Below are 12,999 nucleotides of genomic sequence, written 5' to 3' on the forward strand. Positions count from 1 at the left end.
GCAAATTGAACGGATTGAAGTTAGAAGGAGGACAAGGAGGCTGTGACTACACTGTATTATCAAGACAGAATCCATCTTTACAGAAAAATCAGTCTTTGGAGCCTAAATATTGCTCAATAGACAGGTGGCCAAATCTTTCAAACACAGAGGAAATCAAGCTAAGCTTACAGCTGAGCCACAACGCCACAAGGTCCAAAAAGACTAGTGCTGGGTAGCATCAAACCACTGATTCCAGACTTCAGGGGGGAAAACCCCCAAATCTCTACGAATATACTACTGGGGACTTTTAGGCTCCACTCTGTAACTTGCAATTACATTAGAGCTTTGCATTCAGAAGTGATTTCAAAGGAAAAAGGAAAAAAGACAGGGTTGTTTTGGTGCTGGGACCGATCCCATCAGCAGTTTATAAGAACGTGAGGTGCTGAGCACGGAGGCAGCAGGGACGAGGGCACAGCACAATGGCACGGCCATTGCCTCACCGAGTCATCACTGAGGGAGATGCAGGTTATCACCGTACCGTCAATACACAGAGCAAATCTGCCTGTGCTGCAGCACCTGCTGTTGATTTCAATCTTTCTCCCGCTCCACCTAACGGCATAATTTCTAGGGAGGCAGGATCAGATACGTGGTTTCCCATTCAAGCAGCAATAAGATCATTAATTTTGCCTGTCTGGAAAGAATGCATATAAACGTAAAGCCACTAAAACCTCAAGCTTTTACAATGAAGTACCAAATGAAGCCCACCTTTCCCTTTATTTACCCATACACATCACCTATTTACTCCTATATTTACACATCACCTAGCCAAGCAGGACAACTAAATTATTTATGGTGGACTAAAGAGCCCATTTCTGGAAGATGCAGAGCCCTTGAAGTAGAAAAGATGTTCAGCTCTCTTGTAGGAGCTTTGTGCAAAGATGCAAAGTCCTCATATGATGCTAACTTTTCATGCTTTGAGGAACACATAAATGAGCAGGAAATCAGCTAATTACGCATGTTACTGTAATTCCTTATTTTATGAAGTGGAGAGGGAGGTGTTCAGCACTTCTCTAAGATGGAAGGAGGCAAAATTGTACACAGAAGTAAAAATAGCAACGGACTACCTACAGAAACGAACGTTATTTTTCAACAACAGGAAAAACAACAATAGAAAAATAATTCAATACCTCGCAGAAGGAAAAACACCACCACCTCAACGTATTCTGTAAATGTAAAACTGGGTAACACGGGTGTATATGAGGGGAGAGGGGCAAAAGCAGCGGTTGAACCTGTGAGAAGCACGATTCCAGCTCTATTTCAGTGACTCTATCACCACTCAATAGCTCTGAGATGCTCTGCGAATTTGAGACAGGCCTTGATGCAGAAAAGGGACTTTCTTCGAGACCTGGTGTACCTAAATTGAAACCCCGAACTTCCCACAGGGCCTGCTCTATGTGGAAGGATGCAGAGAGTCGTGTGCTCACTTGCTCTTCTATTTTCAGCACAACAGAAAAATGGAAGCAGTAAATAATTTTTTTAGGCATATTTCTTTAATTGCTTATTTTATGAAAACCCAACTGCAGACAAAACCAACGTCGTATTTCCTAGGAAATTAGACTGTCAGAGAGATCTCAGGTCTTATTTAGCAGCCAGCTTTTGTGCTCTTGGTACTACTGCCACGGTAAGTAATTACTCATAATGTGACATGCATCATATCAGCCTTTTAAAAGTAATTAAGAAAAAGTTGCATAGCTCAATATGTACATACATCTCATCCTTGCAAGTTTTGCTTTGATAATATCTGCTAGTTTTTGGAGGAAGGCCAGTTTTTAAAAGTAGAATAAATCAGTCCTAACAATGGGAGCATTATTAGCTTCCCAAAAGTTATAAACTCCATGCCTCACCCCAGCAGAGCATTTGCGTGCAGAAGTCCTGTAAGCATTTTCAAGTCTGTGAGTTGCCAGACCAGAAACTTCATGTTGGACTAGAATTTCTGATAACGAATAAGCCTGAAAAATACAGTTTAGTTACAGCGAGCCAGTTTAAGAACCGCAGCTCACCATCCCTGGCAGATTTAGCTGTAGCAGCCGAAGGGGTCACTCCTATCAGCTCTGCGCCCTTTCTCCCTGCTGATATTATCCTACCTATAAAGAGGCAGCAGAATCGGTACCGTGTCCTCTCCTCAACCAGTGCAGTTCAGACTGGCATGACTTCAGTGACCATTAATTTTCACAGTAGTACTCTGGGGCTGCAAACTGCAGAAGCTCAGGAGCGAACAAACACATCGCTTGTCCTCCCCCCTCCACTATTGTTGTGGTTAATTGCAACAGAAGGGTATGGTGGACATGGGGGGGAAGAAACTTCTTAAATTGTCTAGGATGAATCACCAGAGTGCATGTGAAAAACACCCGGCACGTCCTCCTGACAACCCAAGTGTCCCTTCTGCAGCATTCATGTTATCTTGGATTGACGTTTCTCTGGTTTAGGTCATTCTCTCTACCTGTAGTGATCCTCACATGTAATAAGAGGATCTACAGACTGGAGATAAAAATTAGTAGGGAAAACTATTGCCTCCAAAATTCAGAAAGACAATAGATAACAGAACAGAAAAATCCTGGATGTCAGAATTTTTTTCTTCTCCAAAGAAGTTAGCTTTTCAGAGCTGAGGTCAACAGCCCTCTTAGTACCTATTATTTTATTACATTCTTTGATAAAAATTGACAGCAGGAAAGAACAGCTTGTTCCACAAACCCCGCTCCTCCTTGCCTGCCTGCTGTCAACATGCTCTTCCCCTTTCTGTATGGCACTTTCTCACTGCCTTTTAACTCGCCTGTCTGTATTTCCTTTGCGCCTGCCTCCTCTAGAAGCTCCATGTGGTTTGCTGGGGGACAGCCACTCAATACAGCGGACATCAGGCTGGGTGCGTGCACCAGGATTTGGCATCAGTGACATGACTTTACGTTCACTAACTAACCCCAGGACAACCTGCCCCAAGGTGTGAAAGGATGGGCAGCCACACTCTTGACCCACAACCGTCGGGCTCTGCAGGCTCCACTCGGTTCACGCTTTTGCCGTTTTGAGAGTCAGCTACTGATGAGGTTGGCTAAAATGAAAAAAAATCCCTTTGCAGGCCACACACGGGTGTGCCAAGGACTATACGCAAGCAACTCTGGCTCCAGGAGGGAGCCTGTCCCCTGTCCCTGCTGCTAGGCTATGGGTCAGCCTCATAGAGTGACTTCAGCCAGGACCTCGCAGCGTCACTGCTGGGACCTGAACCTGGCGAGCCGCATCGTGCTGCCACAGCTCACATCACACCTCTGCTCCCAGGGTGGGAGCACAGCAAAACGCAGAGCAGCGAGGCAGGAGACGGAAGGATGCTGAGGGAAAAGAGCTTGCTCTGCACACAGCATGAGCAGAATGACAACCATTGTGAGACTTCTCAATGGCTCGTTTGGCCTTATTCCCACTGCTGGTTTTGAATTTAATACCCGCTTCTGGGTATCTAGCAGAAAAAGAAGGCAAAAACATGAGGCTGGGGGTAGGAAGAAGAGAGACAACAGCACCAGCTCAAGTGAGCACTAAATTCAGATCACTTTTGAAAGTTCAGTATTTAAAAAAACCAACCCAAAACAAGCAGAATTTTTCAAAATGGGCAATGCATTTTTCCTCATGACATGGAAATGCCCATAATATTTGGTAAATACTTCTTTTACTTAAAAATTTAAAACAAAAATTAACGAAAAGAAAAGCTGGCACCTTCAAAATATTTAAAAGGAAGTAGTGAAAATATTTCGTGACATTAGCAATGCCGTGGTCATTGCTGTGACGCAAAAGTGCTTTTAAAAGAACTGAATAAGAAAATCACTGTTCAGAATTTCAGGCTGGCGTTGCTCAACCTGTCTCTTCTACTTCGTCCTTATAACGTTGACAGGAATTTTGCTTTTGGTTTCAGTGGAAGTGTTGGGATCCTGAGTAGCCTGAAGACACTTAAGATTAGGAATTTACCTTTCAGGAGGGATACATTTACAGATGAAAAGGTGTAGAGGAATACTTTTAAGATACTACCACAGTATAAAAGGCTCATGGTCCCAACGACTGCAATCGCAGGAGAACAGAATCTTTAATTTCCCACCACGGGTTGCCTTGTTTTAGGGAGATCACAGAATCCTAGAATGGTCAGAGTTGGAAGGGACCTTAAAGATCATGGAGTTCCAACCCCCCTGCCATGGGCAGGGACACCTCCACTAGAGCAGGTTGCTCAAAGCCCCATCCAGCCTGGCCTTGAACACCTCCAGGGATGGGGCATCCACAGCTTCTCTGGGCAATCTGTTCCAGTGTCTCAACACCCTCACAGCGAAGAATTTCTTCCTAGTATCTAATCTAAATCTCCCCTCTTTCAGTTTAAAACCGTTCCCCCTTGTCCTATCGCTACACTCCCTGATAAAGAGTCTCTCCCCATCTCTCCTGCAAGGCCGCTATAAGGTCTCCCTCCCCCGAGCCTTCTCCAGGCTGAACACCCCCAAATCTCCCAGCCTGTTGAGATGGCCTAATGCATGGCAGTATCCTTTACTCTTACAAACATAGGCTGGTTTTAGAGCAGTTTTCAGCTGATTGAGGAGTTATGTAATTGCACCAATTACATCCAATTACATAATTAGAGTAAATAAGTAATAATATAATTAGGTACTGTAATTATGTAGTTATGACAGGTAGCACTAATGCTGATAAAATCCATTATGAAACTTGCTAAGAACTGTGGACAGAGCACACGAGAACAAAACTTTTAGGGCATCGTTTGCTAAAGTCTTTCATTCTTCCAACGGGCAAAATAATTAATTTAATTACTATGCCAATAGCCTTTTATTTTTCCAAATGAACGGAGGCACAAATCATAGGCTAATTCATATCTCTCTGTTCTGCTGCAAAAAAAATCAGTAACTAATCACCTACATTTTTTTGCCTACATTTGTCTAGTTACAGCTACCAAAACTTAGGTGAGATCTGCGTGTACAAATTGATGTTAACCTTCACTGTTCCAGTTATCGCATTAAACTGTCTCCTCTGACAAATGGACAAAAGGAACATTCAAAGATTGCTGTATCGATGTAATACAAGTTATATGTGCACCTCTCTGGGTTTGCTAGGGATGGTATTTCTGGTCAAATGGGTCAGATAAGAAGCTTTTTTTTTTCCCAGGAATGAAAATTCAATAGGGGAATAATCCGTGCAGGTTCTCAGTGCAAATGCGAGGCATGTAGCCAGTTTTTCAAAGTTTCTGTCTTTTTGGATATTGTATCTGACTTAATAAAAGAGGCCTGGATAACAAATAATAAAACAAATAAAATCTACTGTCCTGATTTAATATTCATTAAAATTTCACCTGATAACTGATACTGTACAAGAAGAATGTGCATCACTGGAAGATCTGAAATGCTTTATTCCCACCACCATCTCCATAAAGTAACTGTCTGAAAAGCTACAGGTGTATAACCTGCGTGTTGTTTTACAATACATTTTATGCTGGATTTTTTTTTTCTTTTTAGAAAAAAGTAAGGAAAACATATTACCTTGCTTTATGAGAGCTGGATAGCTACTGATTACCTCTGTCACTGCTCAGAGCAGTATACTAAGCACTAAAGCAAATACAGAACTGCTGGAAAAATTAAAATCACAGGGAACATTAAGAGTTTGCAGCTGATGTCCACAGTGCAGAGGAAGAAAGCAAAAGAAGTCTTCAACCACAAGGTCTTTTGAGGCCAGAGGCATGCAAGATAATGGAAATGCCTTGAAACAAGCCACCCCAGAACAGAAATAAAAGTGAACTTGAAAACCTGCAAAAATACTGCCTTTGAGTGAGGGGCGTGTACAACATCATCTACAAGCTTCCCCTTCTTGAACTGGAAAACTGGGAAAGCGAAGTTAGATGAGTAAATAATTCCCATCCCTTTTGGCACCCAGCCTTTCAAATAATATTGCAAAACAAGAAAACCATTGTATTCCTGGGTTTTTTTTCCCAGCTGTGCTATCAGAAAGCCTTCAAACCAGATGCTTCCCTGTCTGCTGGACAAAAGATATGTAAAAAAGACTGATACATAATATTCACGGTCATATTTTTGGGTCCTGATGGGTCTGGGCAATAGAGAAAAGAGACTATCAGAAATCCCCTGCTGCATAGTTAATACTGATAACCATTTCAGTGTTACTTTTGGCAACACTTTGCAAGTCAGTAGTAGACAAGTACAAATAATAATTGGTTCCTAACTACAGTTGTAGGGGTAGTGAGGATGATACTTGGAGCTAAACTCTATTTTTTATTGAAGAAAGCATACTGCAGTGTACTCCAAAATTTTGACCTATGTGTAGCTAAAGATGGATCTGAGCCTTGAAGATTGGGTTTGGGTAGAAATTCTCACTAAAATCCGGCTGTGAAAACACAGAATTTGTGTTTGATCCATTAAAGCTACAGAAGGAGCCATAAAGACATACCTAATCCTAATAAAAACTAGTAGAGCTAAGAGAGCTTTGCCAGGAGTATGATTCGTGGTGTTTTTTTCAGTCATATTCTGTTTCACCTGAAATATAAAATCTCATTCCACCTTGTCCCCTTCAAAGAGTTCCTGAGATTGCCCTGTTCTTCCAACCACCCTATATTTATAAATATTTGTCGCATTCGCATATACCCCCAGTGAGCCTCATTCAGCAACGGGTCTGTTCCATTGGGAAGCCACAGTTCTCTTGCGAAAGGTTAATTTGAAGTCTGCCTCTCTTGTGCCAGATCCTAACCAGAACTTGGTCTCTTCCCAGGGGTCTCTTACAGGGACTTGGTCACCTCTTCCAGCATCACAAGAATAGTTGCTCAGCTTCCAGCCCATCACAAAGTCTGAATCAGCTTCTCTCTCTATCTTCAGGACAAAAACCATACCCCAGGCTTAATTTCTGCATGGAATGCATCTCACGTGCTTGTCATGTAATTTCATTACTATCATGCTGTCCAGGTGTGAGGTAAAACAGAACCAACTTTTTGTTCGGTAATTTTACTGAACAACTCTCTTCAACTCTTCTTCTAACTCTCTGGAATTAACAGCATATTGTGGAGAAAACTGTTGGCTTTTAGAGTGATAAGACCAATGTTTGTACTTCATGCCAAGGAATGGTGTGCAGAGAGGCCCTTGCTTATACTTATTGCTATAACAACCAAGGGCAGCCAATTTTGTTATTAGCCCCTCTGGAGGGTCAGAAATGGAAGAGCGTAGAGGGGTCCCACCTGCAGGGAGGAGTGGACAGGAGAGGTGACCCAAAACTGGCCAACGGGGTATTCCATCCCACCTGCCCCATGCTCAGTATGAGGGCTGAAGGATCAAAGGGTCAGCTCTCCTTCTTCAGTGGCCGATGTCCAAAGAGGACCCTGTTTGTTCATCTGCCTTTGATCCCGATCCGTGTGTTCCTGACTCTAGAGCTGGAATCCAGTTCCCATCTGTCACGGAGTCCAGTCTGGGACTTCCCCAGTGCCTGTCGGTGATGTCACCCTGGGAGCTTGATACGGTTTTGTATATATTGTATCTATTTCATTATTTCCTTTTAATTTTATTATTAATATTTCATTAAAGTAGTTTAGTTCCTTCTAAACTCGGAAATCTCTTTCTCTCTCCTCGTCTTCTCCTGGGAGCGAGAGGTGGGGGGAGAGCATCTGTCGCCGTCATAGGCCACTTCGGCCTAAACCATGACACATGCTGTGTTTGAAACACACCAAACACGTACGCGAGATCAACTGCAACTGCTAGATCAACTGCCATATGCTGAGAGCTGCAAAACTGTCCGCAGTATGAGCTGATGTCCAAGTGTTTTCCTTTTAACTCTTCTTTTGGTCAAAAGCAAAGCTGTATCTCTAAATCTCTTCCTCCAGTTGAACACCATACTTCCAGAATACTCCACTCTTCCAGTCAGATTATTTTCTTTCATTTCTTAATATTCCTTGTACCATGTGGTATACAGTAATCTTTCCAGCTCCAAGAGGAAGAGCCCTTTTTTGTTCACTTAAGCAGTTCCAGTTGCTTCTGCTACACAGCACTAGTATTTCTGCAGCACACCTTCCCTAGATTTTGTACTGGGGAATTTAAACCACACAAAGATATAATTACTAATCCCACATCAGCCACTTGTACTTTGTTCAAACATTTGTTTCTCTTTTTTTCCCCCACTGCTCCGTTCCCTTTTCCATTCCATGTAAGCTTTACACTTCTAGGTTCATATGTACCTCTCCCATTATCCAGAACAAACATGAACTTCATACATACTCATGGAAAAAACAAGCCTTTCTTCAGAGGGCTTAATAATCCCAAAATACGGATTACGATTAACCACTTAAACCACACGCGTTCTGCCACAAAGGAACAGGGGCTTTGAGAAATCATTTTAGTGCTTGAGGTCGCATGTGTTTTGGTGCTTTTCTGTTAATATTGTAGATATTCAAACAGAAGTTCCCACCATTAACGCAAACGTAAAATACATTAGTGAATTACATCAGATAAGTCAAACCACTGCCGCCACAGGATGAATACACTTACTATGAATATTAATGCATCCCTTGGAATTAAACATTAATAGTTAACATACATACTTGCAAAGTTTAAAGTCATACAAACGTTGCAGGGAGAGGAAGAGGAGAAGAGAAGTAATAGACAAATAGGACAAGCCCTAGAGTCTGGAGATGTTACTGATTACACGAATTAAAGTGTATTTCTGAGATAAGTCTGAGATTACACATATTTTCATGTGCAAGAGGACAACATGCCGCTATGAATAGTTTCTTGTAATGGAAAAGAAGATGTGAGCACTTGTTTTAGCTTTCTATCTTGCCCATCATACTGCAGAAGTGCAGATCCCTTACTGCCTAACAGTATAAATGCCCTGAGCTGGGCAATGAGATTGATGGTTCAGATTTCCACGGATGTATAGAGCTGTTCCTCTATACCTGAGCACTGAATTCCCATCATCTGCCACACCGTCTTCCCATGCAGTGGTAATAGCACTTACAAAAGCTCAATTTCATTGCAGCATTCAAGCATGCACTCCTGTCTAAACATGAGTCGTTCCACTAATGCAAGTTCTTCAAGGTAAGCTCTGCGTAAGCCTCCACAGTGGGTAGGAGTCATCTCCTCTAACTTTAGGCAGTTCCCCACTAAGGAATCTTGTCTAAACTAATCATTTAGGCTCTCAATAGAGTGAGAAAAGCAATGCCAGGGTGAGTCACCTCAGCTATGCTAAATACCTGTCTTAACGCAGGATAAATAACCCAGCTTTCTGCACTGACAGGGCAGGGAGCTGGGATCGATTTAAACCAGGTGGCTGACTTGAAGACAGCTGAAGTTAAAGAAGAATCTTCCCCTTGGCTAAACTAAGGACTAAAAGGGCACATGTCATCTCACTAATGAGGTTGGGTAGTACGTATAATCAAAGGCCCAATGAGGGATAACAGAGCAGATACTCTCCAAAAGAAATGTGGCTCCAGAAATGCACAAACAGCAAGGACTGACGCGCATTTGGTTACAACCTCCTCTGGGATTCAGACATATGCCAGTTCCGTAACCACAGACCCTGGCGCAGGCTCTAAGCAGCGCAATACCTGCCAGGAAGTCCATGGGAAGAAAACGCTGCAGCAGAATATCGCAGCAGGTATGAAGAATTACTCAAAAATGAAGTCCCAAGCCAGGTAGCCTTGATAATCCATCCCTTTCTCTCAGCAGAACAAACCCTCTTTGGTAGCAGGCTGGAAATGAAATGTAATCAAACATCTCTCTGCCCCAGTGTCATCAAATTTCTCTCTCTGAATCCAAGTCATACTCTCACTGCTTCATGAAGCAGTTTCTTTAGCTCTTCAAATCCCTGCAGCAGCTCTTCTCCGTCTTTTCAATAGCTTGTTCACAGCAGTCGTAGGAGAAAAGCACTAGCCCTCAACACTGACCCTGCGTTTCACTGTTCAGCAGGAGATGTTATTTTTCTGGACAGCAGCCCAGAGATACTGGACAAAGCTGGAGCAGCAGCAGATGTTATGATGCACGCTCTTCTGCCCCTGGTTTGGCTAATGAGGCAGCAGAACTCACAGAGCATGAGAACACGGACGCCAAACCGGAGACTGTGGCCTGTGCCTTCATCTTTTTCCTGATGTTTAAGACTGGGCTTTGTTACAGACTGTCTTAAGACATGTCAAAAGATCTTCAAAAATACAGATCGATGCCTCCAATTGTTCAGAGACAGGGAAAAAGAAAGATATTCTCTGCTCTAGCTGCAAGGAGCATTGCTCAGTTGCATAAAGCGTGTGCCCAAATTGACTTACCACAATCATTTGCGCCACGTAGCTCTCCGGGCCAGTGTATTCAGTTGGATCTTTAACTTTGACAAGAACTATAAAGTACAAATAATGCCACATGTTGTGTTCCGACTTTATATGCTCCTCAAATGAAACAGTCTTGTTATCAAATTTATCTCTCTCCAGTCCTGCAAAAAGACACGAACACAGTGCAAAAAATTAAACTTCAATACAAAAATACCCAAATCTGTTAAATATGTTAGAGAAAGCAGCCTAACTCAATTTAAAGGATCATAAATGTAAAGGATCTTAATTTAAAAGCTATAACCGCATCCAGTAACTGCCAGGCAAGAAATACCAGGCCAGAAGGCACTCCTGACAGAATTCTTTCAGCACAGTGTTTGTTCTCTTTTGTGATATTTCCTCTTAATAACAATATAGTAAATATGTTACAGTTTTACAGTGCCTTCTACGCTGAGGGCTCTAAAGTGCTTTACAAGCGTTGGCTCTGATTCTTTCTAAACGCATACTGGTAAGCACACAGCGTGGAATCCAGGTCCCGATATCCCAAAGATTTATGCACACGTTTAGCAGCAAGCATGTGAATAGTCCCACTTAAGTTGCGGTGGGATTGTTTGTGCGCTTAAACCTAGCAGTGAGGGTAAATCTCTGCAGCTTTGTAGTCACACAGTCTTCATTTACAAAGCTCTAGTCGTAAGTATTTTGTTATTTTTTTTCCTGTAACGAGTCAAACGTCTGAAGAAGAATACCACAGTGAGGAAGGACAGGATTCACCAATGTCTCCCCCAGTGTTCCAGCTTTCCCCCCTGGATCTCTTGCGGAGTCTTCCACAGACACTAAAGCCGTTGTGCTCTGCACAATGTTCATCCCTGTCATTACAACCATGGAAACAACACCCAGACTACAAAAAAGACGATATTCCTGAAGTACCCCGGGGGACTGCCCCTCTTTGTGAGCACACCTCAAAACAAGAGGGTTTATCCCTGGGTTTTGTGGGGATTATTTTCATTTAATTCCTTTGTTCCCTGTTTCATATCACCTTCTGAAACAGGTGGATTTTGCCATTGTTACCCTTCTGGAATGCACTCTGCTGTGAAATAGCAAGCTGTACTTTCATCTGCATCACGCTTTGTGAAATAAAGTCGGCAGCTACACCATCTCCATTAGTGGTGATAATGTGAGACACAGCTCTTCTCCCTCTGATCCTGGATGGAGACTGTGAAGCCACTTCTTAGCAAAGCCTGCTTTTGACTCCTAAACCAAATCTTTTTACTACTGAGAAGCTAAAACAAACTCTGACATTGTTACAGACTTTCATTCCAGAAGATAATCCCCCCTTAGGTTGATGCTTTATTTATTGAAGAATAGTTCATTTAACTCCTTTTCCTATCAAATGTCTCAATAGCTCAATAACACCTACCACAGATGAAACAGGTTGTCTTTAGTATTTCTTCTTTTTTCTGCTTTTCACTCCTGAGATCAGCAAATGTATCAATGATGACTCCAAAGATGAGGTTCAGAACAATAATTATGACAATGAAATAAAACAGAAGATCATAAACAACTCGCGCAGCAAACAAGGGCTCCTGAAACAATAATAAGGTTGCAATAAGATATAAAAATAGCACACCTCTAAAATATTAAACAACATTTTCACATTAGCTCAAGCAAAGCTATGCATCTTTCGTTTCATATGCCAAATTCTGCTAGCCTTACCCATAGAAATGGAGAGGGACTACCTATGTCACTAAGCAAAGAAGGTTTGGCTTCCTGCACTCTTATTGCTTTGGGATTCCTGCCGTCCTTTACCTTGTTTCACGCAGCACGAAGAAGAGAGTAGCTTGTGTACCGGATGCAGCGCAGATGCATTAGTGTAGTGCTCGACTGAAGATAATTACCTTACCAGTACAGAAATGGGGATATGCAGTCTCTAGTATCCACTGAGAGCAATGATAGGTCTTCTTACTACTGCCTTTCGGCACGCAGGCATATGCTTATGGTATGTCCTTGGGGAATATTCCAGACTAATGCCAAGTTTTCACACTGAACAACTGGAAAACAGGGAAGCATGCTTGCGTGATGCCAAGGCCAGGCTCCTATACTCTGCACCCAAGCAGGGCACGCTGATGGTTTTAGCGCTGCGCTGATGCAGTCATGTGGCTGTAAGCTGGCTCAGAGTGGGCAGACCGAAAGCTCGTGTCTTTCAGGAATGCAATGTGCACACGCACACACGCACGAAGTGCTCATATTCCCCATTTCATCACACTCTTGTGTAAGAGGTGGCCTGCAAATTCCCTGACGAGGGGGAGACGGCCCTCCAAGCCTTCAACAGAACGCCTCAAACACTCACAAGGAAATAAATAATGCAGGCCTGACATTCAAAGAACTGATAAGACTCACAGGCCCCAGAAAAGCACTGGGAGGACTGTCTTGTGGAGGCAAGATAGTTCTACCAGTCATGTGGTAAGCTTGCTAGTTCTCTGTTCTCCAGGCCATTGTATCCGATAATTCATTATCCGCAAAAACCTATATGAAAGCGCATACTCCTGCATATGCTAATGAAGATTATAGAGATCATGCTAAACATATAGGACTATGGCACTCATCTCTCCACCCTAAACATGCCACACATCACCTGAGACAAGGCTGTCCTTAGCAAGGGGGGTGGCCCATGCTAATTCAGCAAACGTAAA

General features: G+C 42.7%; 1 protein-coding gene across 3 annotated transcripts in view; it reads right to left on the minus strand.

Annotated features, from left to right (window-relative positions):
* Positions 1–12,999, minus strand: part of ITPR2 (inositol 1,4,5-trisphosphate receptor type 2) — a 298,404-nt gene that overhangs the window by 20,300 nt on the left and 265,105 nt on the right. For all 3 annotated transcript variants that reach the window (XM_074165726.1, XM_074165736.1, XM_074165717.1), the window contains 2 exons: positions 11,727–11,892; positions 10,313–10,473 (listed from right to left, as the gene is read on the minus strand). In XM_074165726.1, the coding sequence (XP_074021827.1) occupies positions 10,313–10,473; positions 11,727–11,892 (327 nt within the window). The remainder of the gene's footprint in view (positions 1–10,312; positions 10,474–11,726; positions 11,893–12,999) is intronic.

The sequence above is a fragment of the Numenius arquata genome, chromosome 2, assembly GCF_964106895.1.
Source record: "Numenius arquata chromosome 2, bNumArq3.hap1.1, whole genome shotgun sequence".
NCBI lineage: Eukaryota > Metazoa > Chordata > Aves > Charadriiformes > Scolopacidae > Numenius > Numenius arquata.